The following is a 26,090-nucleotide window of genomic DNA, read 5'->3' on the forward strand; positions in this document are numbered from 1 at the left end:
TATTTTTTATGGATAAAAAATAAATCCTGCTTACTTTAAACGCTCATTATTTTCACCAGAGACAATACAAAGGGAAGGAGACCAGTCATCTGATTCAGTGAACAAAGTAGTATTTCCTAAGTGCTGAGTCAAACCTTTTGTGATCAGACATTTAGCTGAAATGGTAGTTTGCAAACTGTATTTTTATCTCATGAAGGAAATTGGCTTCTTACATTGTACCAACTTGTTCCACACTCTCTATGAAATTACATGGCTATGCCAAGAAATATTTGGATAGAAATATTTTATAGACTGTATTAACTTATTACATCAAGTCTATGAATCTATCCTAAGCCTCAAATGCTTTGGGGGTTTTACCAGAAGGATCATAAAGATTAAGACAACCGAGAACTAAAAGAGAACAACTGAAAAGTATATTACCCCAAAGAGCTTGATAAGAAACAGAGACCTTGAAAGGAAGAGGAAATGTATGGTTAAAACAGTGCTGGGTTTTCTTGCTCCATCCCATCTCTCCCAGGATAAAACCTGCTTCTGTCCCATTCAGTGTAAAGAGGAGCTCTGGTATAGCTCTTGCAGCTCCTGGGTTTCAACCCACATTCACCAGGGAGAAGTAGTGGTGTTTTAGTAAAAACTGTGCTGCAACATTCTTTTCCTCTGGGAGGAAACATGAATTAAGAAAAGAGGCAGCAGTTTCCGAAGGCTTCGCAGATGTGCCAAGTGCTGGGATTACTGGATGGGGAAGATAAGAGTGATGCTGATTGACAGGGAAGCTTGTGAACAGTCATCAGTTTTTCCTATGCATCTGGTGATCATTTTGCCTGTTCTCCAACAAACCAGCACCAAATCTTGACCTGTTGTTTGAGTAGATGTTGTGCTTTGTTTTGACTCAGCTCTGTGCTCTGTGTTTCAGGATCACCTTCATCCCCACAAAGAAATGTCTTGCTACGATTTGTGCCCCACCAGGAGCAACATTGCCTGCCCCCAGCCCATCGCTAACAGTTGCAATGAGCCCTGTGTCCGCCAGTGCCCTGACTCCACTGCTGTGATACAGCCACCCCCTGTTGTCGTCACCTTCCCTGGCCCCATCCTCAGCTCCTTCCCCCAGCAAGCAGTGGTGGGATCCTCCGGAGTACCCACCTTTGGGGGCTCCTCAGGGCCAGGGGCCCTTTACAGTGCTGGAAGCCTTTACGCGGGCTCTCTTGGATATGGAGCTCAGTATGGATATGGAAGTTCTGCCCTCTCCACACTCAGCAGTGGGTTCTGCAGCCCTTTCTCCTCCCGCCGGTACAGCAGCTTCCCCCGCAACAGCTGTGGGCCCTGCTAAAGGCAGCAGAAAGGTCTCAGAAGAGAGACACGAAGACCCAAATGCAGAGCAATGAGGATGGGGGTTCAGCATTTCTGCAGCCCTGCAATGGAGCTACTGCCACTTTGCATTTCTGATTTTTCTTCTACATTTTATTTAACATTCCATTTCTAGTTTGTTGTTTGCTATTGTTGCCTGTTCCAGCTTTCCCGTTTTTTTTAACCATCATGGGGCAGCCTATTCCATATGGGCATCACTCACAATGATGTGTATCTTTATCAGTAGTTGCACAACAGACCAAAGAAAGCCAGCTGAGGACAGCAATATCTCTGAACAGGACATTTGTTGAACATTCTCTGAAATAGTCTTGAAACAGATTTTTCGTATTCTGTGGTATCTTGCTTTGCAAATTTAGGCATTTCTTGCTCATTAAAATTTTGTTGCATCACATAGCAGCCTTCTGGTTTCCTTTTCTCCATTTATCTGCAGCCTGTCCTAGGAAATGTCTTCTCATGGGCAGGAGCAAGCTGCTAAGTGAGCAGTTTTACTGCAGAACATTCTAGCACAGACTGAATTTACAGTGTTTGTTACACTGTACAAATTTACAACATTTGTTACACAAATGTTTCCATAATGACACACCTGAGCAGGAACTTTCCATCTTTTGAAGATGTGAAAAATTTAACATAACGAAGTATTTTAATTCCTTTAATGTTATTTAGACATTATTTCAGTGGGGTCTTTCCAGGAACATCCAGAGAATTGGATGGTGGTGAGATACTGGTACAGGTTGCCCAGAGAAGCTGTGACTGCCCCATTCCTGGCAGTGTTCAAGACCAGGTTGGAGCAACCTGACCTAGTGGCAGGGGATTGGAACTGGATGAGCTGTAAGGTCCCTTCCAACCCAAACCATTCTGTGACTCTATGATTCTATGATAATTGTGGGTTTCCATGTTGAGCCCAGAATGACCAAATGCCACCAAGGTGGTGCCTAGCAAAGCAATTTCCAGATGTAAATTTGCACCTCTAAATTCACAGACACAATGCTTAGTCTACAGCACTGACATTGCTCAGTGTTACTTAATTCCAGACATCCCAAGCAGCTAATACTTGTTCCTCCTTGCAGTCTTTTCAACCCAGTAAAAAAAAGTGAAAGTTCCCTGTAAGAAATAACTGTAGTACACTGAATATCACAGCAGAGTCTCAGCTTTAAGCTTCTGGTGATACAGCCAATTTAAATCGTTATGAAGCTGCAAACGAGTTGTTGAGTGCTGTGCAAACAAAGAATAAAGGCTGTCACAGCCCTCAAGTGCTTTCAGAGTAAATAGACAAACAAAGCATAAGCATCATTGGCATCTTTTATACAGAGATTAAAGACTATGTTTTCTATACTAATAAAAACATTAGTAAATATTTTGCCCAGGTGACAAAGAAATCACTTGGCAAAGCCCAGAACTGAATTCCTCTCTCCAGCATCCCCATCTAACAATTGTACAGTCTCTGTTTCCAGTTTTCTATTCCACAGGTTAGCTTCAGGTTTGCTTTTCATTCTTCTTCACATGTTTTCAAGGAGTTCTGCTTATTTTAGCTGAAAAATGGTGTATGGCATGGCCAGTAAACTACAGGACATATGACATTTAACAGATCATAGAATCACAGAATCAAGAAACAGTTTGGACTGGAAAGGACCTTTAAAGATCACCTAGTCCAACTCCTCTGCCGTGAACAGGGACATCTTTTCACTAGATCAGGTTGCTCAAAGCCCCATCTAACCCGGCCTTGAACACTTCCAAAATACACTGACCTAAAGATTCAAGACATGGGGCTTATATAATTTGTTTTCTAAGTAAAAGGGGAGAAAAAGCTAAAAAAAAAAAAAAAAAGAAAATTATTTCTTTAGGTTTCTCGGACAGAGCATTTTATTTAAAACATCCGAAACATTCAAGTTCAGATCTTCCAACTGCAAAACTGACAAAAAGTAGACTGCAAGTAGTCACTTTACTAATTCCTCCAGAATCAAAACCTGGAAGGAAGCTGTCATTCAGCAACGCATATTTCTGCATCTGTTATGTTAAGCCATTGTGCCTGCAGGCTATTTACCAGTGGTGTGAGGCTGAACCACATAAAAAACCATTAGGCTCTAGTAGTGACTAAATATTTAGTGAATCCACCTATTTAGATCAAACATGAAAGGCTTAGCTACAACAGATATCTGTCTTGAAACGTAATTTAGTGCGTGGGGAGGGCATGCACTTCAGGCTGTGTTTAGATCATCTTTATGAAGCAACTTCTGATTGTATCTCATTTAACAATAGTGTTACCTTGTACTAAGACGCAAGCACATGTTCAGAGCACACTTAGACAAGAGAAGAGAGAGTGTAGTGACCTCTATAGTTCAAGATGAGACAGTCTCATGTCATTTATTGTTGCTTTCTGTTCTTGGTATTTGCTTGTTTCACTTGCAGGAACAACAAGAGTTGCTGATGCAGTCAACACCCTGGATTTCCCATGATTGACCAGGAATTGCAGGAGACCTCACAGCCAGATGTGATCCCCATGTTGCAGTGGCCAGCAAACTGCCAAGATCTCAGGACTGCTTCCAGATCATGATGATAAACAGCAGCTGGTGTTCCTCCCATCTTATATCTGCATGTGGTGTGACCTGAGATGCTTTGGTACTGACAGTGAAATCACTTATCTTCTGCTGTGCTCATCTGTATTACACTTAGATGAAAGTGTAATCCAAGTTCAGCCTGCTGTGCATCTGGGAAGTGGCAGATTGCTGGTTGTCAGGAGCTGCACAGAACAATGGAAGGCAGCTAAAGAACTATCCTTTGGTGTTTTCTCTGGTCTGTGGTCATAACATGCAAATTCAGACTGGCAAATAATGGTGGTGTGAAGTGCTATGTCTTCAACCATTCAAAGTCAGTAAAGTCCCTCAATCAATCAAAATGTGTAACAGTGATCTATTTTTAGTCTGGGCTCTAACCTCCAGCTCCCACATGTGCCTTTTCTGTTGTATAACCAGTACGTAGGCAAAGCAGCTTCATCCAGGTATGCTGACAACATCCACATGAAATGATGTTTGACTGCACCCTTTCACCCCAGCATGAGAAACCAGCTGCTATTTCAAGTCCAGAGCATCTTCTCAGCAAGACGGGCTGAGAAGAGGATCAATGTAATTCTACTGTTCAGTGTGGGATGAAAACAAAAATCCTGAAACGAGGACTTCTGTAGTGATCAATACCATGGTGATGTGTCTTGAAAATACCTGAACTGGTAGCTTTAGTGCTCTGCATACTGCTACAAATGAGCACTGGTTTTTTTGACAGCATCCTTGTGACTCCAAGAATAACCATGCAGTGCACTGGAGACAGAAAGCATGAAAACAAGGCAAAGCCTTCAGACACATCCTAACAAGAAAGAGGTGTTGCCTGGCTATCTCATGGGAGCCTCATATCATTTCAGCTCGTTTTACAAGTGAAGTCACACCTCCAAACCCTTTGAAGTTATTGCCACATTCTTGATCCTGTCCAAACAGATTTCTGCAGTGTGAGGCTGGGGTTTGCCTGGAATTAGCCTGCTCAAGCCTTGTGAAGTTTGTCAGTGGCACTGGTACCACTGGTACTCCTAGGAAGAGCAGCTTCACACAGGGAAAAACAGAAGTGCTGAGCAATGTCTGATATATGGTCCATCCTGGTTGACATTGCAAGCATAGGATGGGGTGAATGCCTCTTAATGGGCTGTACTAATAGTATGCAAATTGCATCACTAGAAAAACAGCTTTACAGGACATCATAATGAGTGGCTTGGATCCATGTTGCTGTTGAGCAAAGAGAACATACCCAGTATCCATTAATTGAGGGCCACGAGGATGATCAGGGGGCTGGAGAACCTCCAATATGGAAACAGGCTGAGAAAATTTGGGCTGTTCAGCCTGGAGAAGAGCAGCTGTGTGGAGACCTCAGAGCAGCTTCCAGTATCTGAAGGGGGCTATAAGGATGCTGGAGAGGGACTCTTCACTGGGGACTGTACCCATAGGACAATGGGAACGGGTTTAAACTTAAACAGGGGAAGTTCAGATTACATATAAAGAAGAAGTTCTTTACTGTGAGGGTGGTGAGGCACTGGAACAGGTTGCCCAAGGAAGTTGTCTATGTTCCATTCCTGGCAGTGTTCAAAGCCAGGTTGGACAGACCCTTGGATGACATAGTTTAGCGTGAGGTGTCCCTGCCCATGGCAGGGGGGTTGGAACTAGATGATTTTAAGGTCCTTTCCAACCCAAACTAGTCTATAATTCTGTGATTCCACAGTCACCTGTGAGAAGCCTTAAATTTAGGTGTAAAGTTCCTGAGATGGAAAATATTTTTTGGCCTGAATGATATCTGTTGCTCCACGGGGAAGGTTTAAAAATTAATCTTTATTTTAAGTGGGGTTGACAAGTATTTAGAGGTATTAAAGGGAAAGTTTAAAGAACTCGCAGAATTTCAGCAAAGATTTGCCATTTGGTTAAGAATTCCTGATGGCTATTCAAAAGAAGATCTTACCCACAGATCGTTACATGCTATTTTTAAACAATGAGAACTGTCATAAAACCAATGTATGGGGACATAATTAAACTGAGGCCTCAGGCAAGTAGTGAGACACATGGAAGATCTTCAAAGTTACTCATGTGTGTAACTTTCTTTGCTAGCATGTAGAAAACACACACTGTACCCACACCTGTCCTGGAAGAAGTTTCAAACATAGTCATAAGGGTTACAAAACATGTTTATCCAGCATGAAATCATTTTTGTGAAGGCAGTTATTATGCTCATTCCTGCTTAAAGGGCTTGGTCACCTTCCAACTTTAGGCATTGAAAGAAATCAAACACTCACGTTTCACTATAGAGGTTGATGCTCACCGAGAACGGTATGTAAACAGCAAATTATGGACAAAAAAAAAAAAAGAAAAAGACAAGAAAGCTCAGATTTTTGATGCACAATAATTTAATGAGAATGTAAGAAGCAAATATCTTACTGAGAATGAAAAACACAGGGAAAATATTGCCAGAGTCTCATTAAAGGCTGCAAGTAAAGAGTTGCTCCAGGGCTATGCATTCCACATATATTACTCTTTCATGGCATGGAAAGACTTACACAATCTCATCCCACTTTCAACCAGCCAAAGATCATTGATATGACTAATTCGAGGCCATTATTATCAGGAGCCATTAGAAAGAATAGTCAGAAAATGAAATTAAATCATAAGCTTCAGAATAACATGTAAGAGTGATTTTTAGCGATGCACAGTTCATGCTCCAGGAAAGCAATGCCAGTAACAGGATTTGTGGAGGCACATCTTCCACGGTGTTGGGTGATTGCTCCTTCTTCATTACACATTTAACATGGTCCGCAGCTCCCAAAACGATAACCACTGGATCCATAGGAAGAATATGATCTCCCATAATTGTACAAGCTCCTAGAGCCGTAGGAGCCACTGCGACCCAGAGAGCTCATGGATCCAAAGAAGCTTCCAGTGCTGGATGGTGCTGAGCTGCACACTATGCTCTCCTGAGGGCAGGAGCTAAGAATGGGTCCTGGGAAGGTCATGACCACGGGGGGTGGGTAGATCACAGCTCTCGAATCACTGCAGGAGGTGACACAGGGCTGGCTCCAGGCATTCGCAATTGGCTGTGGGCAGGTCACTTCGCAGGGTGCAAGGCAGTGGGAGCTGATCATCTCTCTATAGGAAGACATCTTAGGTAGTAGAGATAAATCTGAAACACACAACACTGAGACAACACAAGGCTGAAAGCTCAGATACCAGTGGAATGAGATTGTACTTGGAAGAGAGAGAATACAAGATAGCAAGAAGACCAGAAGGAGGCTGAAGAATTCACTTTTGTCTTAGCAGCCATGTCCCTTTTCTCATCTTCTCAAGCTCTCCTTCTCTGCCCTGGAACAATCCTTATTTCTTTTGACTCCTATTTATGGAACCAAGTTAATAAGTAGAAATATCATTATCAAATGAAGAAATTGCATGTTTGATCTTGAGCTATCCCCCCGTTCTTTACCATTTCTCCTTTCCGCCATTCCCTTTTGAATATGACCTCCTGTGACATTTGACCATTTCTTTTATAAACAGATGCAGAAAAGAATAGAAACACTGGCTAGCACTTCTATAGTAATATCCTGTGCTGGTTCTGTACCACCTGTAATCACTACAGTTGTATGAGGAAAGTCATTGTTATTCCAGCTGTAAGGAAGAGGTAACTGAGGCTGAGAAGTAAATGTATTGCTCAGGGCCATTTGGTGAAGTAACTGGAGAGACCAAGTTAAAAATGATGCAAGCCTGGTTGTTAATGAGTGTTATTCCCCAACCTTCAGATGCTACAGCTGGCACCAGGGATCTCCTGCATATGCTTTACACAGATAAAATGAGCAGCAGCCACATCCTGTAATTGCTCATAAAGAGAATTTGCTTGGCAGAATATCCCACATTTGGGTAGGAATGTAGTATCAGTGAGTTTTCCAGTATAACCAGGACTCCTGTGAATGTGGTCCCAGCCAACCTGCTAAAGATGACTGAGGTGACAGATGACTGTGGCAAAACTAGGAGCTGTGTGTAATTTTGGGGAGTCCTTTTCTTTAATCATAAATCATAATCTTTAATCACTTGATCACTCATAAAATCAATTTACAACTCCTCTTGATCTCTGTCCTACCTTACTAAAACTCATAAAATGAAAGGCTGGGAATAAAGAGAATGAATAAAGTCCTGACCATAACAAGTACGTAATGTAATGTACGACAGGCTTCAAATTAATTCAGAAATACTTGCAAGGAACAGGGCAAAACATTATTGCTAATGCTGGCTTCCTAGTTCAGTCTGAGGGTCGGAGTTAACTTTTCTTGGTAGTCACCATTACAAGTCAAGTTGAACGAAGTCATAAAGGCAGGATGGTCAGGAATTAGGAATTCACTAAATCTCACTATAAAGAAGTTCATATATCCCAAACTTTCAAGTGCTCTGAAAGCTCCTGCCTTTTTACAGCCTGCCACTGAATAAATAGGAAACAGTTCTTTCTGAAAGAAAGCTTCAAACATCTCACACATTTCTAAGAATCAGTTTGTTTTCAGCTAACATCCTGCATTGTCACAGCAGCATTGCAATAGAACCAGGCTCAGACTTACCCCTTCACAGCAAAGAACGAGTCAGGAGAAATGGTTGGAGCAACCCAGAACGGGGAGCGCTTTTATTCCTTTTCTTAGGCAATCAGGAGGATATGAAACATTCTTCATGGATGATGTCCTAATGCATTATCAAACAAAAATTCACCCCACCTGTAACTGCCCCAGATAATGCAATTATTTTGCTCAGTGATGGTGATTACTATTGCGTTCTTGTCATTACACTGGCAGAGTAATTTTGTTTCTTTTATTGCTTTTTCCTATTTCTGTAATTGCCTCATGGAGCAAAGATTGCTCAGAAGTTTATCCATAAACACAATATGCTGACTTACCTGAGATACTACCCCACTTTTCCAAGTCATACTCCAGTGAGGGGGCATTATGTAACTTATCCCATCATACCCACGCACATTAATTCCTATGACTCTGGCATGAGACACAGACATCTTTCTACTGAGTTTGGAAATGGGAAGCATTTGTTCCCATCCTCCTGGCCAAGAAATAAGCACAAAGCACACGTCCTACTTCAAACTTTAACAGTACAGTTGGAATAACCTATAAGCAGGGAGCTGCTGTTATCCAACCTGGCATGGGGAACAGGAGAATCAGAAATTCATGTCCAGCTTTCATTGTCAGGGACTCCATGGGACCATTGCTAAAGTCCTTGGGGCTTCTGAATGATGAACAATTCATGGCTTGGGACGAAAGTTGGTCAGGGAGCGAAGCCATGCATCACCCTAGAAAAACCTTGGGCTGGAATCTTAAAGTGCAGCTTCAGCTGATGCAGGAGATTAGCTGCTTACTTCAGCAGATTTATTGCTCAGATTCAGCACCCTGTCTTCAGTTCTTCAGTTATTTACTGATATAACTATTTAGAGTCTCACCATTCTGTATAGCCAAGTTGACATAATTTGCAAATGTTTTTCTAACCTCCTGAAGATGAGTTCTTCCCCTCTAAAATCCAGCCCCTCTACAGAATTTAAAGTCGAATGCCTGGTTTTGAGTAACCTCGAGACTTCTGCTCTAAAATGTTAATGTTATTTGTTTGCCCATCAGCATTTGGTCACTGTTAGCAATACTGCAGTGCGATGCTGTATAGATGACCCAGGGAAAGAAAGAAGAGGAAGCCTCTTCCAGGGCCACCTTGGGGTTTCCCTCAGCTTGGTTTTCCTGGCAGTGCCTGTAGAAACACTCTTTGAAGTTACTGATAGTTTATGGTAGAGGATTCACATAAATAAGAAACATGGTCTGTTCCTCCTGCCCAAACCACACCTGGTTTCACTTTGTCTGGAACCAGGTGATAACAGTGATGACAGATAACTACAGTGAATCACGTAATTCTTGGAGATGTGTCCCTCTTCCAACCATCCTGCCCTCCTGAAGGGGCAAAGGGAGCTACATACTAGTATTGATATTGCTCACGTCCCAGACTGCTGCTTTTGACTCATGATGTTCAGGGTAACTGCCACATGCTTTGCTTTTGTAATTTTACACAAAGGGGCATCCAGATAGAATTATAGAATCAGCAAGGTTGGAAAAGACCTTTAAGATCATCAAGTCCAACCATTACCCCAGCACTGCCAAGTTCACCACTAAACCATGTCACGAAGGGCCTCATCTATATGGTTTTTGAATATTTCTACAGAAGCGTTCAAAACACATAGAATCATAGAATGGTTAGGGTTGGAAATGACATAAAGATCAGCTAGTTCCACACCCCCTGCCATGAGCAGGGATGCCTCCCACTGGACCAGGTTGCTCAAAACGCTGTGGATCCAACCAGGACCTTGTGCTCCAACCTGGGTGGACGAGCCAGAAGAAGAATGCAATGAAAAGGGGTAAGTGCCAACAAGGAGGCAATGAGTAGTACTTTCTGTTTGAAGAACAGTATTTCTAAGTACTAAAAAAATAATATTCATGCCTTGGTCTGACTAGACTTCAAGCCAAAAAGCATGACTGCTGCTGATGTGGACCCATTGAGCTCTGTTGTTGGAATGGCCCCAAAGCTGGGAACACAAAATAAATATTCATAAGGATAATGCAAGACTCAGCACTGCGCTCTTGTGGCTTAGCTGAGAGCATGATTCAAGCTGAGTAAATGAGAATTATCTCAGACACCTCTAGACAAGATGAATTCATGTCTCTGAGCTGAAGTGTTGGTGTACCTTCAACTTGTCTGAAAATCGTGGATCAGAATTACTGATGCATCTGTAGGACCTCCTGAGATAGGATTTCCATGTGTCCCAAAGACATGACTTTGGAATCTCCTCTTAACACAGCGTGCAAGGCTCAGCCAGCAATTTGTGTACAGTGAAAACATGGATATGAAGTGAGGACAAAAGTGGGTATATTTGTTTGAATGTATAAATGTATCTATGTCAAATATTGGCGTATTCTAACCCTAGTAACAACACTTTGCATACGTATTCTTTAACTAAGTCCTGAAGCAAACATACTTCCCAGTGCAAAGGCATATTTATGATGACATAAACCATGTAAGATGCTGATTCTAGTTCCAGCTGCTGGGAAGGAGAAATTATGCATTGCACAGGATATATCCTGGTCTTTTCCATGTGTGTACATCTATAATCATCAGCTAATAAATGGATGTAAGGGAGGGAGGTGTGAAGAAAGGCTGGAATAAACCAAAAAGAGAATACTGTTAGGATGCAGAATGATTTTTATTAGGAACAAGAAGTGACATTTACACTAATAACAAACTGTCCTGGGTTCAGCTGTAGCAGTCAAAAACCCAACACATGGAAACGAAACTTTCCTGATATAAATTGTCATATATTCTAGGTTGAACATGAAACCAGAAAAAAGTACATGTGTTCGCAGACAGGCTAAAGCAAAAAATGACCCACTTTCTCACCCATACTATCAGAATGGAAAATGCATATTTTGATAAATCAGTGCAGATTTACAGGAACAACATCACAAGCAAACAGAGCACAAGAAAGACAAGCAGAAAAGCAGTTCCCATGGGTGCTAAGAAGCACACATAGGACCCAATGGATTAATTGGGAGCTGTGGGTGCCCAAGGCTTTGGAGAGCTACTCAGCTCAGTTGCACATCCAGGTCTTGCCGTCAGCTCCTCCACTGCTTCTTCTGCCAGACACAGCTCCTGCCATGCTTAGCATGGCCCACAGCCCCCATAGCGCTGGCTCCAGAGCTGGCTGGACGAAGAGGAGGAGAAGCAGCCCCCGTAGATAAGGGAGCCCTGCAGGCCCCTGGGGCGGTCCAGCCCCAGTGGGGATGAGGTGCCCACGATGCTCTCCTGAGGGCAGGAGCTGAGGATGGGGCCCGGAAAAGTGATGACCACAGGTGGTGGATAGATCACAGCACGGGAGTCCCCACAGGAGGTGACACAGGGCTGGCTCCAGGCGCTGGTGATGGGCTGTGGGCAGGTCAGCTCGCAGGGTGGGGAGCAGCGGGAGCTGAGCTGCCGGCTGGAGAAGGACATCCTTTGGGCAGAGAGGTGAACCTGCAACACAGCCGGGAGCCTGAGTCAACCTTTTGCTCATGAACTGCTGCACAGGCTGCCCTGCTCTGCCTTGCCAGCAGCAGGGGAGGCTCAGAACATGCTGTCTGGAGTTCCTCTGCTAATGCTTAGGTGCTTTTTTTTTCCTCTCTCTCTCTCTCTTCCCCCTTCCCTGCCCTCCTTTCTCCCTCCCCAGCAGCTCTTCCATGCTCTCATAGGCTTTCTGCACACCGAAAGCTTCCCGAGCTGGCCACCCTCAAAGTGACAAACAAGCTGGAGATTACCCATCACCAAGTTTTTCAGCAAAACCCACTACATTTACCAAAGCCTGCAAAAGGAGTGCATTTTCAATGAAAAAGAGGCATAAGAAAGACAAGCAGAGTATTTCTGAAGGAGTTAAAATTACTCAAGTGCAACACTCTAACCCAGAAAGATTAAGTGGGGTCAAACTTACTCAAGACACCAAAGAGGAGCAGTAAAGAGCAGCCGACTGATGCTATCTGTGCTGTGAGCCCTTTTTATACTGTTTCTTGAGCTGCCCACTGGTCTATGACACCTCATGAACAAGATCTCAATTAGTTCCCAAACAGGCAGATTACACGTCACACCTCCTCATCCAGGCAATCTCCTCACTGTTAGCAAATATTACCCAGCCCACATTATCCTCAGCGTCTCTCAGGTTCTTCCTTCTTAGAAATCACTCAGCTGACTTCTCCAGGTTTGCAGGATGACTATTTATTACTTGTTTTCCTCACAGAAACTGAAGTTTCTGTTTCCCAAGTTGGTTTCATACTCTAAGTTCATTACAATATTTTAACTCCAGACACTGTTATTACCTTCTTGGGGACTGTTATTAAATTTCCTTTGGGAATATCAAGACTTCTAATCCCTTTCCTATGCTGGTGCAGGTCAGTGTTGAGGCACTAAATCACTGAGGACACTGCAAGCACCAAAGCAAGCTGGGACATTGTAATCATCTCCCAGAGGAGTTAAGGTTTTTTGTTCAGCTCCCTCTGCTTTCAGCCAGGGCCCCTGGGGTCTGCTTTTGCAGTAGGGTCTCTCCTTAGAGAAAAAAGGAAGCACATGGGGCTAGAGCCCAACCTCAGGTGTCCTGTAACACATCATAAAGCATCCTGCTCCCCTGTGTGGCTTTAGAGGATTGTCTCGCCCTCTTCTATTTTCACCTAAGTAAAACAAAGAAACAAACAAAACACCATTTTAATAGTTATTGAAGGATTTTCTTCACATCAGACACAGGGACATAATATCACTGCAGCCAGGAGGATGTGCTGGCCTGCGTCTACTGGGGCTGTGGTGCAAAAACTTCAGAGGGACAGAATGTGTAGTTTTGGTTTTCTGTTCAGAGACAAAACAAAATACAGAAGATCTGCAAAAGTTCACAAAACAAATCACCTCTATGCTTTAGTGTGCTGTATCAGACCTGCAGTGCGGAGCTGGGATGAGGAACAAAGCAGATGCAGTATATCTTCAACCTTTATTCCAAGTATAAGCTCTACGGTGCTTCAACTCAATATCAGCAGGGGTTAGAGAAGCAAATCAGCCCACATTGCACTGCAAATATGATACTGCAAAGTGCTTGAAAAACACTGGGTATGTGAAGCAATTGCTCAAGCAAAGTAGTTTTCCAACACTTTTGTCACATTGGTAAAATCAGCAAAATGCTGCAGGAAGTGAAACTGCTTCAAAACGTTTAAGGAAGAAACAATAGGGTGTTGGAAGAAACTGATAATTGTCCAAAGATGAATAAAACAGTCATAGAAGCGTGGGGAGTAATGTGTCTTGATGTGTTTTAATAACCTGAAACACGAACGATGTCTCAATCCCCTCCAGGCAATCAAGGAGGTGGTATATAAGGGCATCTGGCTTAGAAGTCCTCAGATCACAGGTCCTCACTTCTCCTCTTCGTTGATCCGAGTAAGTCTATCCCTTCTTTATCTCTTTTATCTTTTGGTGTAGATAGTCTGAACCTCAACCAGTTTTGCGTGAAGGCCTTTTTCTCTGATATTCTCACTGGCAAACAGGGCAGCTGCTGATCTGTCCAAGCTCCACCGCAGCAGCTACAACAAGTCAGAGGACTCAGCCAATATGGGTCTCAGTCCAAGTTCTTCTACTTTGAAGGGTGAACTGACTGGTGCACCTTGTCATAGCTTCTCAGCTGGCTTGGGTAGCACTCAGTGTGCAGAAAGCCTATGAGAGCATGGAAGAGCTGCTGGGGAGGGAGAAAGGAGGGCAGGGAAGGGGGAAGAGAGAGGAAAAAAAAAGCACCTAAGCATTAGCGGAGGAACTCCAGACAGCATGTTCTGAGCCTCCCCTGCTGCTGGCAAGGCAGAGCAGGGCAGCCTGTGCAGCAGTTCATGAGCAAAAGGTTGACTCAGGCTCCCGGCTGTGTTGCAGGTTCACCTCTCTGCCCAAAGGATGTCCTTCTCCAGCCGGCAGCTCAGCTCCCGCTGCTCCCCACCCTGCGAGCTGACCTGCCCACAGCCCATCACCAGCGCCTGGAGCCAGCCCTGTGTCACCTCCTGTGGGGACTCCCGTGCTGTGATCTACCCACCACCTGTGGTCATCACTTTCCCGGGCCCCATCCTCAGCTCCTGCCCTCAGGAGAGCATCGTGGGCACCTCATCCCCACTGGGGCTGGACCGCCCCAGGGGCCTGCAGGGCTCCCTTATCTACGGGGGCTGCTTCTCCTCCTCTTCCTCTAGCCAGCTCTGGAGCCAGCGCTATGGGGGCTGTGGGCCATGCTAAGCATGGCAGGAGCTGCGTCTGGCAGAAGAAGCAGTGGAGGAGCTGACGGCAAGACCTGGATGTGCAACTGAGCTGAGTAGCTCTCCAAAGCCTTGGGCACCCACAGCTCCCAATTAATCCATTGGGTCCTATGTGTGCTTCTTAGCACCCATGGGAACTGCTTTTCTGCTTGTCTTCTTTATGCTCTGTGTGCTTGTGATGTCAGGTTTCTCACAATGTATCTTTTCCATTCTCAGAAATCAAATTACTGATCATGAAAATCTGTTTCTCACTGTTAGAGCACAAAAGCACTTTTATCACTCGAAACTAGTCCATTTATTTTTTCAGTTGTTTGGGACCATGCCTTTCTTTGGTAGTTTTATACTTTGATTCCTTTATGTCTAATAGGAAAAATCCATAGAGGTCACCTCATACTGTGATTTGTCCTGTCCATTTGAAACTTGAACCAAGACAGAAGAAAAATGTGTTGAAAATCAATCAGTTTGATACAGATTATTAAGTTGGCCCTTTTAAAATCCATCTTGTGTTTTTCCTTTACTTTGCTGAAAATCTACGCTTCTTGGTCCTAATAAACTCTTATGACTGCATCCAAAGAACATTCACCTGTTTGCTTTCTTCTTTGTTTTGAGGGAATGTAGCTACTGCAAATGAATTGAACCAAACCACCCCCATATCTTAGAGATCTGCAGATGAGTGTTGCGCTCTTACAGACAGTGTTTATATAATGCCTATGGATTCATTCATTAGGAGATTTTGCTTACAGCATGCAGAGCTCCCCTGTGCATCTGATTTAATCTTTACAGGAACCAGGTGTGAGAAAACTGCCTAACCCTTAGATAACACTTTCAAAACCAGGGTAAAGTACTAAATAGCCACTCCAAAAGTCATCCCTACTTCCCCTACCTTTCCATGGGCTTTTACCAGAACTATTGTAATTCTGTACACCGTAAAAGAAGGGGGAATAATAGATGATGCTATAATTCTATACAACATAGAAAAGAGAGAATATTAGACAGCTCACAACAGCAAAGGGAACTTCAAGAGACATTCAGAGAGAAAATTAGCTGGTGGTGAAACCCCAGTCTGAGAAACAGGAAACTTGAATCTGCTTCTCTACATTGTACTTTCCTATCTTGCTTTCGGAGACCATAAACTGCGTCAGCTGGAAACATAAATGCCCAAAAGCAGGTAACTTTTTCTAGGTTAACTTCTTACTACTGAGAAGAGTAAAGGAGCCTCCTGGCAGAATCCTAAGAAACAGGGAAGTAGAAATTGGAGCCTAAAGAAAGTCAGCAGACACATTTCAAAGAACAACTTAGATGACCAGAAGATCACTGCAGTAAAGGAAAATAAAAATAGAGAGTTCTCAGCAGGTAGAGAACAATGATCCAACAGTGCTCAGGGACCAGCTGGAAGCAATAATAAATTACTTCAAGGTAAATAAAAGCCAAGTAGCCCCTCGGTTGTTGCTTGCTGTTGTGTTAATCTTATTCAGTAGTGTACTGTGATAGCACCTAGCTTATTGCCAAAGCACCTCATTAGAATTCCAGATGTAGACTACTGGACAGTGTTCTAGGAATAAGGAAAGGGGTAAGATTGAAGGTGCAATGAAGATATTGTACTGTAAGAAGGTATGCTAGGCTAACTGCTGCTTTCCGGTAAGTGTCCTATGCTCATTTGTTTTACTATTGCATGCATGCTTCTGGGTGTGAAAATAATGGTAATCCTCCTTTCTGTTCCCTGTATTATTTTCTGTCTCCAGTAATTTTCTAGCAGTTCAGACTGGTGCAGTACAATGTCTAAAGTGGGCGTAGATGTTGTGAAAACTCTTTGCCAAGCAGAGGATTAACAGAGTGGGTTTGACTTGTTAAGGTCTTATCTCTCTTCTTGCTACAGGGCTTAACTATGATGGAAATGCCAATGCCCTGCACAGGAGATTCTCTCCATGGTGTTATTTCCTCAAAACCGGTAGAAAGCAAACCCAGAATCCTAAAATCACAATGCAGCATGAGTTTTTTTAATGAGCAATAGAAGAGAAAACTTTACAAAAGCAAAACATGATCATACTGAGAACAAGGAATCTGAGGCTTTTCCAACTAAGGTTTCTTGTTTCAGGAAGTTTCATTTCAAGCAGTGTTTCTTCTTTTGTAGCTATAAGCTTGACAATGCAGTCCAGTTTTCATTTGTTAACATAACTCTTGATTGACATCAGGCAGTATCAAGAGGGGGAAATCACAGTATACAAACTCTTCCATTATGATGCTTCTATAATGTTACAAGGTTGAATGTGGAAGGAGTATTAATGCATTTGAAAATCTGGACCAGGAGAAAAATAGAAGAACACATAGCTAAGAAAGGAGAAGTACGTAAGCAGGTACAAGCACAAATACAATGTAAAGTGTTAGAATCAACCTTTTTCTGTTGGCATCTTAAAAACCAATCTTACTCTTGAGTTTGTATCTTGCATTCAGTATCCTGACTGCTCTTGGTGCAAGTGTACTCCTGCTGGGTTTGGCAGGGCTCGCACCTTCTAGAGCGATAACCGCTGAACCTCTGAGAAAAATAAGGGTATGAGAACTTGCTTTCCTCTGATCCCCTGTAAACAGAAGAGCCTCTGTAACCATATGATCCACCATAGCCAAGTGAAGTCCCAATGGCAGCTGGTGCTGAGGATCCCACTATGCTCTCCTGAGGGCAGGAGCTGAGAATTGGCCCAGGAAAAGTGATCACAACTGGGGGTGGGTAGACAACTGCCCTGGAGTCACCACATGATGTAACACAGGGCTCGTTCCAGGCATTGGTGATGGGCTGGGGGCAGGCCACTTCAGATGGTGTGGAGCACTGGTAGTTGCACAGCTGTCTGTAGGAGGACATTGTTCTGTGGTAGAAGCGGATCTGAAAGACAGAAGACTGTGTAAAGCAATTCCATGCTAGGTCAGACATCTATGTTCAGGCACTCAAGAATATTTAATGAGGAATCATAGAATGGTTAGGGTTGGAAAGAACCTGAAGATGGTCTAGTTCCAACCCCCAGGCTACCCACTTAGAATCATAGAACAGTTAGGGTTGGAAAGGACCTTAAGATCATCTAGTTCCAACCCCCCTGCCATGGGCAGGGACACCTCACCCTAAACCATGTCGTCCAAGGCTCTGCCCAACCTGGCCTTGAACACCTCCAAGGATGGAGCATTCACAACTTCCTGGGGCAATCCATTCCAGTCCTCACCACTCTCACTGTAAAGAACTTCTTCCTTATATCTAATCTAAACTTCCCCTGTTTAAGTTTGAAGCCATTACCCCTTGTCCTATCACTATAGTCTCTAATGAAGAGTCCCTCTCCACCATCCTTATAGGCCCCCCCTTCAGATACTGGAAGGCAGCTATGAGGTCTCCACGCAGCCTTCTCTAGGCTGAACAGCCCCAACTTTCTCAGCCTATCTATTCAGGAAGGTACTTGGGTACCTTTCTGAATAGAAATGAAGTGGCTTTGTAGTTCCTGTCTCTCTCTCCCACCTCCTGATCACACTGCCTGAGTAACATTTATCTTCTGTCCTTGCCAAACTCAATTCTTCTTCCTGTGTACATCAAACAACCTATGCTTTTGACATCTCTATACATAATATGTGAGAACACATCCAAAGTGCTACACCACAAGCAGTGCTTGCTTCGATTGTGTTCCGTTGTAAAAGGAGCACAAGCACTTCTATACTTCATGAGAGCAACTGTCATCTCACCCAGCCCCTTCTCCTCAGTAGTTAACAGGATTTATATGACCACCTGTTACACAGGGCTTCAAAACTGAGCTGCACCCACTACTACAGCCAAGATAAGGCTGCAGCTCATTTCTATCTAGGAGCCAGAAGTCATGAATCCTAGGAGCACTTAGTAAGGACTTCAATGTTCCCTCAAGAAACTGGATAATGCCAGCTGCAAGCTCTCTGCTGGATCAGTGAAGCTGCTTTTTCAGAGAGGCAAGCCCTGTTGGTGTCATGGCAGACATCCATGTAGCATTCAGTTAGAGCTATTATAAAAAGTGCATGAAAAAGGCACAAAGAATTAAGAACTTACCCAAGTTCCAGAGGAGAAGTCAGGAGAATCCGTTGGGAGAGATGTGAGCAGCGTGTGCTTTTATACTGCTCCTGGCATAGTCTGGAGGATCTGAGATGCCCTTTGCGCATGATGTTTGATTAGATTCGGAAAGGAAGCTATTACACATGACACCTCACAGCATATAATCATTTTGCTCACTGTTGGAAGTTATTAAGCAATTCCTAGTTTTCCATTACACCTCACTACGTCATCCTTCTCCAAACATTTTGATCATATTTAGATTCATCAGATTTCAGCCTCTCTGAAACAACCCCCAGAGAGGCAGTAATGAAAGGTAGTTCAGCTAAGTTAAAACCATCTGTTTGACAAATGTGTTGTATTTTATATCTCTTATATTTTAAAATTCACTTACAGAAATGGGACAGATTATAAATATTAACCTTGAAGCTCCAGGGTGCAAATCTACTTATTTCACCTGCTTCATGTCCCCACTTTCAGCTGCTTAGAAAGGGTTTCATGTGCTGGCACCAACAAGCTAGCTAATCCGTGCAATTCACTGTAAGGCAGAAAATGCAGAGTAGAAATGCTGTTGACTTTAAACCTTATGCACTTCTTGTCAACCCAACAGTCAAAGCAAGGGTGATTTATGGTCTGAAGAGAGGCTTTGCTCAGACTGTGCTAAAAGCTGCTGTTTATTCCTCTCCTTTTTTTTTTTCCCCTCATCTTTACAGTTAGTTCTGTGTGTACTCCAGGACAAACTTCTTTCCAAATGTAGACACCAGGCCCCCATCTGCACCAACTGAATTTAGCTGATCTCAGTTTCCATTATATGCTGTACAATGATTTCAGCAATCTTTCAGCAATGTACTCCAACTCCGTAACTTTGTATCTAGCTGTCCCTCCTGTGTATGTCTTCATTCCAAGGTTCGGTATCTTCATAACTGGGCAATATCTGTATTCTTGGCCACAGGCAGCCTTGTTTTTAGAATCCCATGGCATAGAGCACATGATCATTCCAGAAGAAGTCTTTAATAAGGATCTCGGTGGTCCTGAGAAACCAATAAATGTTTCAGCCCTCAACTTTTCCTGTAACCCATACAGTATGGGAGACACATAGGAAGAGGGGAAACTCCACCTTTTTTAATTATCATTGCCCTCTAACAAGATTCTACAAGGCAAGACTTTAAGTAGCAGTGACCCAGTGGCTATCAGGGCTCAACTCCTTGATTCTTGAGTAACATTTATCTTCTGTCCTTGCCAGACTCTCAGCTCTTCCTAACCTTCCTGTGTACATCACAGCAATCAGCCAGATTGACAGTGGTCTGCTATCTGGGGAGATGCAAAGGATTCAGCTCACAGACTTTCAGCAATAAATGCCATGGGACATTACTGTGGCATCATGGACCATGAAGCCAGGTGCCTAATATTGCTTAAGATGGAGAAGGGTGTTAAAGTAAAACAACCACAAAAGAGCAGCTTGATTCATTCTCACCCAAAACCAACAAAGGGAGTGGATTGATACCAGGAAGGACCTGGTCATTGAAGTTTTGAACGGAAATGAACCGTGAGATGTAGCATTGTGTAACAACATGATGAAGCAGGGAACACCAGAGTCATTAGGATAAGTCAGAAAGTTTTTGCATCATCAAGATGAGCTGAATATGCAACAAATATCAGCTGGTAAAGCAGCAGGTCCTCATGAGCAAGGTGGGTTTGTATACACAAAGAGTTTAAGAAAAGCGAAAAACTGCTCAATTGTCAAATCTTTCCTGGATGCTCCTTTTGTTATATGATTCCTGCTAACTTGGCTAAAATTAAATTTATTTGATAGTTTCTCAAGTATTGAAATGCAGATAGAAGAGCAGCTTTAATTGTTGACTGTATATTCTGCTAAAACCATGATTCTCGTAAGAGTTTGGCATAAGTGTATCTTCAGGGAAGCCTTTTGAACTTGAAGCAGTCTGTGAAAACTTGTTTATAAAGTATTACGCAGATACTTCTATGTTCGCAGAAGATGATTGATTAAGGTACTCTGTTGCTTTTATTTTCACATGGGTTAATCTTTATGCATAATCTTTAGATAGTTTTATAATTGCTAAATTTGAAAGCATTTTGCTGTAGACAACCTAAGATTCTCATCTTGAGCTTTGATATAAAGTTCTTGGAAGATTTCAGGTTATATATAAGGAAGAAATTCTTTACTGTGAGGGTGGTGAGTCACTGATGCAGGTTGTCCAGAGAAGCTGTGGCTGCCTCATCCCTGGCAGTGTTCAGGGCCAGGCTGGACAGGGCTTGGAGCAGCCTGGTCTAGTGGAAGGTGTCCCTGTCCATGGCAGGGGGGTTGGAAATAGATAATGTTAAGGTCCATTCCAACCCAAACCAGTCTATGACTCTATAAAGAATCAGAGGCTGTTCAGGTGTGTTAGGTGGGCGTAGGCTGTTTGTAACCATTTAGGGTCTGTCTGGAGGAAAAAGAAAATGTCGGAGTCATCAGAGATGAGCCATCTGACCCACACCATGGACCTGTGCCAGCCCCACTTGCAGATCTTTAGCTGACACTGGGAGATGAATAAGGAAAACTATCAAAATGTGCATCTAAGCACTATTATGGAAAGATGGCTAAGGATTACAGAGCAGGAAATATTATTTACATCTTCAAAGTGCCCGAGTGGTTCAACTGCACTGAGTAAATCTAACTGGGGACTCAGTGGCCACAGTCCTGTCCCTGCCCTCTCCTGAGCAATTTTTTTGCGGTCTGGCAGGACAAAAATGGGTATCCCTTCATAAATGTTCCATGTTCTCTGTTTATTTGTCTTAATCTCCGTATGTTTATCTCTGATAGGTCTGTTCACTGATTTAACAAAAATATTTGAAGCAAATGCAAGGTAGAAAAATAAACAGCAAAGAATAAAACAAAATCAGAATGAACACAATGCAGGGAGGTGAGGGAGGCACAGACTGTTGGGATTTTAAATGGTTTGCTTTCTTCTTTTTGTACTTCTGGCTTCATTCTGAAAGAATTTTCTGCTCTCTTAAGTGATTCTTGTGGACTTAATGGTGATAGATCATTTCCCATGAGCCAAGTGGCTGCATCAGTAGCTTCTTGCCCTTTGTGACCCTTCTGTAAAATTGTATGACCCACTATTTTTCCTTCCATATTTATTTTATTCCAGATGGAGACAGATTTTCTGCCTTTTCTCTGGCCTGGAAAGGCAGGACCTACTGCTGAAGGTAAAACCCACCCAAATTCTAACTGTACCAATGGCAGTAGTAGGCACACCTGTATTTTCCTTCCCAGCTCTTCCTCCAAATCAGAAACTGATGCAAAGAAAAACACTATGCATTGATGTCTTGTCTTTCCTGTAACAACCACCTAGACCACAGGGGTGTTGTGAAAATGCTGTCTTTCCAAGTGAGAGCTGCATTCCTGACCATGTAGTCTCCGTTTGGGGGAAGCCACACCTGCACCCGCCTGGCAGCTGGCTTTGTGCAGGGCGAGGTACCAGCCAGACCATGCTGAGAGCACTTCCCAGTACGATTTGCTTGGTGGCTGGTGTCCAAAAGACAAACAGACACGCATCCTACTTCCTAGAGTCATAGAATGGTTTGTGTTGGAAAGGACCTTAAGATCATCTAGTTCCAACCCCCTTGCCATGGGCAGGAACACCTCACACTAGACCATATCATCCAAGGTCTTGTCCAACCTGGCTTTAAGCACTATCAGGGATGAAGCATTCACCACTTCTTTGGGCATCCTGCTCCAGTGCCTCACCACCCTCACAGTAAAGAACTTCTTATATCTAATCTGAACTTCCCCTGTAAAAGTTTAAACCTGTCACCTCTTGTCCTATCGCTACAGTCCCTGACGAAGAGTCCCTCTCTGGCATCTTTGTAGGCCCCTTTCAGATACTGGAAGCTGCTCTGAGGTCTCCACATGGCTTCTCTTCTCCAGGCTGAACAGCCCCAATTTTTTCAGCCTGTCTTCCTATGGGAGGTGCTCCAGCCCCTTATTATCCTCACGGCTCTTCTCTGGGCTTGCTCCAGCAGCTCCATGTCCTTCTTATGTTGAGGACACCAGAACTGGACACAGTACTCCAAGCATTTGCCTGTGTATTTCTACACATCACAACAGCACGTATGCCCCAGGATAACACCCTGGGTGTGTTTGTATCTGTGTACAAAATCACAGGAGGTGGATAAACATCACCCATGGGATAGGATATAGAGGGAATCCTGCTTCACCATGGGCTGATGGCATATCTCTGCTCCAGCACCTGGAACATCACACCCCCCACCCCCACTTCTTTTTGACTGACATTGGTGTCTGCAGAGCTGTTTCTTTCACATGTTCTCACTCTTTTCTCTGACTGCAGTTTCCATCCCACATTTTTCCCCCTTCTCAAATACATTATTCCAGAGGTGCTACCTTTGTCACTGATGAGCTTGACCTTGGCCAGCAGTGGGTCTGGCTTGGAGCCAGCCAGCATTTGCTCTGTTGGACATGGAGGAAGCTTCTAGCAGCTTCTCACAGAAGTCATCCCTGCGGCCCCCTATTACCATAGTATTTGTATAGCATCCATGGCTGTAAAACATTTAGGATCTATATCAAGGTTTGGGATTTCCTTTTAACACCTTAATTAATGCAAGAGACTAGTCATTGAGGATTATTTTAACATCAGTGGGCTATAGACTTAGAAACCTTATAAATAAAAGCAGAAAACAATATTGTGATGCAGAAAGGATTTTATTGGAACTGACAAATGGGATTTATCAGACCACAGCAATACTGCAGGGAACAACACAGAGAAATTCAATTAAATTTACACATAAAGCAAAGTGAAAAGGGCACAGAGCCAGAACAGAGGAAATTGGTATTCTGGGCTTGTTTCTCAGGATGGATGAGTGTATCCTGTTCCTGAGAATTCTTGCTGCCTTTAAAGAGGCAGCTGCCTTTAAAGCCACGTCCCTCTGTTCACTCATGAACTGGTGCTTTGTTTTTGCTTCTGCTGAGTCTTGCTGTCCCGGGAAATCTTGCCAGACTTAGCAGAGTGGTATATCCCATAACTGCGGGAATAGCAGGGGTAGGAGTACCTGCCACCCAGGGAGGTGCCGGACCCAAAGGAGCTCTGCACATCCTGGGAGCTCCCATACCCAAAGGAGCTGCCTATCTCCAGTGGGGCTGAGGTGCCCACGATGCTCTCCTGAGGGCAGGAGCTGAGGATGGGGCCTGGGAACACAATGGCCACAGGTGGTGGGTAGACCACAGCACGGGAGTCCCCACAGGAGGCGACGCAGGGCTGGCTCCAGGCGTTGGCATACGGCGCAGGGCAGCTCACGTCACAGGGTGAGTAGCTCCCGTAGTTGCAGACCTGTCCATTGAAAGACATCTTTCTGGCTGGAATTAAGCCTGAAACACAGAGGGTGGGAGAGCATGGGTGAAGGGTGCCAGTGCAGGTGTGCTTGCAAAGGGGAACCCTCATTTATTCAAAGCAGTGACAGTGAAGAACACATTTGGAGGACAAGTGCCACAGGAAAATCGGTTTAGAGTTAGAGGTGAGAAAGAGTAAAATGCATTTTGTCTATTTAGAATACAAAATATAGAAAACAAACTGTATTTTCTAGTACTCTATTTCATATACTGAAATGGTTCTTACAGCACTCCTTAATCTGAATTTCTTAGAAATACATTGAACTTACATGTTAGCTCAAACTCCCCCCTGCCCCATAAAGTGACTTACTTGGTTGAACAGCAGAAGTGGATGGAGTCTCGAAGAGAAGTGGTTTGAAGACACTGGGCTACAGGTACTTTTATACAGCTTCTTGGTTTGCCCTGGGGGAACTGAACCATTCTTTTCCTCATTTGTACTCATTGTCCCTCAAACAAACAGACCTGTTTGTCACTCAATCAAGGTAATTGTTGACTGTATTGTTTCTCCTAACTCACTCCACCTCAGATGGCTTTTCATCATTGGCATGTCAAACAGATTATTTCCATCTTCGTTATAACTCAGTTGGCTTTATTGGGGACACAGGGAGATCAAGATTTACTTTGCTATGAATCTGCAAATTAATTTGTCAAATTATCTTACTTTATTATAACTTAACTGGTATCTATATATGAGTTGGCCATATATTGGTGTTTGCTTATTTTTTATACTGTTATAAATACTAAGCCAGAGCTGGCGATCGAGGTCTCAGACTTTTGTCCAAAGCCACAGTATTCTGTTTGATCCTTCTACTAGTATTTCAGCGTAACTTTTTTGCTTTCCATAACAATTCATTTAGAGAGAAAGAAAATTTGAGGTTTGGAAGGAATAATTTTAAATCCTTTTAAATTTCATAGTCCATATTCAGCATTGGATTGTTAGCTACAAATTTCCAGAACTGAGTAGTGCAAAACGGGGTACTAGATGTGCCCTGTTTAGATGGTAGGTTTTAACTTTTACATACGAAACACAGAAATTAATGCCCAGCTCTCAGCTATTGTAACTGGGTGTAGAACCAAGGCAGAGTGACATGGTTTAGTGGTGGTCTTGGCACTCCTGGGGTAATGGTTGGACTTGATGATCTTACAGGTCTTTTCCAACATAGCTGATTCTATGGTTATCATGATGATCATCCTTGACTTAAGGAATGATCTTTACTAATCCTAAAGAATTCATACACCAACACGTATAGCTTACTGAGTTTGGAAACAGAAGTGCAGAAATAAAATGATTAAATCTCAGAAACCTGTGTTAGTCACCATGTACCTGTCCTATTATTTTTCTGGGCTGAGACAGACCAGAGTCTGTCTCAGTTATGTTTAGGGTACTGATGGCACAGCCTTAACTTCCTGCAAATGTGTTGCACAGACATGAATTTTTATTCCCATCATGTCTTCGAGATAGACAATCACCTATTTTGTTTCTTACAGTTCTCCAAACATTAATCTTTGACTCAGTGTCACCAGTGCAGGAGACAAAAGAAGGAGGACTTGGTGTGCTGAGTGCCTCAGTCTTTTAATAATCCCTTTAAGAAAGCAACAATAAAAATTACCCAATTCCTTTGGGTGTTGTACAAATGAGTGGCTGTGTATAAAGCAGTGGAAAAACAAGGGGTTTATATTCTCTTGAGATATAAAAAGACTAAGATTGAGAAATAAGGCTTCATATATCAAATGGACAGAAACTAAACTGGTGTGATCACAAAGCAAATATGATTTCCAGGGAAGGAGTTAAAAAGGGCACTGTAGACAGACCATTTCCAAAGTCTGAGGAGGAAGAAAACTATTGGGTGAGGATGAAAAAAGGAAGATAATGGTTCAGAGGTGGT

At 43.2% G+C, this 26,090-nt stretch overlaps 4 protein-coding genes across 4 annotated transcripts; 2 read left to right on the top strand and 2 right to left on the bottom strand.

Annotated features, from left to right (window-relative positions):
• Positions 1-934: 934 nt before the first annotated feature.
• Positions 935-1,324, top strand: LOC115602774 (scale keratin-like). Its single transcript, XM_030474178.1, has one exon. The coding sequence runs from the start codon at positions 935-937 to the stop codon at positions 1,322-1,324; it is 390 nt and encodes a 129-aa protein (XP_030330038.1).
• Positions 1,325-6,685: 5,361 nt separating this feature from the next.
• LOC115602820 (scale keratin-like) lies at positions 6,686-7,042 on the bottom strand. Its single transcript, XM_030474252.1, has one exon. The coding sequence runs from the start codon at positions 7,040-7,042 to the stop codon at positions 6,686-6,688; it is 357 nt and encodes a 118-aa protein (XP_030330112.1).
• Positions 7,043-13,736: 6,694 nt separating this feature from the next.
• LOC115602522 (scale keratin-like) lies at positions 13,737-14,726 on the top strand. Its single transcript, XM_030473702.1, has 2 exons — positions 13,737-13,895; positions 14,376-14,726. The coding sequence occupies exons 1-2, from the start codon at positions 13,764-13,766 to the stop codon at positions 14,724-14,726; spliced, it is 483 nt and encodes a 160-aa protein (XP_030329562.1). The 5' UTR covers positions 13,737-13,763.
• Positions 14,727-23,752: 9,026 nt separating this feature from the next.
• On the bottom strand, positions 23,753-24,163 carry LOC115602523 (beta-keratin-related protein-like). Its single transcript, XM_030473703.1, has one exon. The coding sequence runs from the start codon at positions 24,161-24,163 to the stop codon at positions 23,753-23,755; it is 411 nt and encodes a 136-aa protein (XP_030329563.1).
• Positions 24,164-26,090: the final 1,927 nt, after the last annotated feature.

The sequence above is a fragment of the Strigops habroptila genome, chromosome 22, assembly GCF_004027225.2.
Source record: "Strigops habroptila isolate Jane chromosome 22, bStrHab1.2.pri, whole genome shotgun sequence".
Taxonomy (NCBI): Eukaryota; Metazoa; Chordata; class Aves; order Psittaciformes; family Psittacidae; genus Strigops; species Strigops habroptila.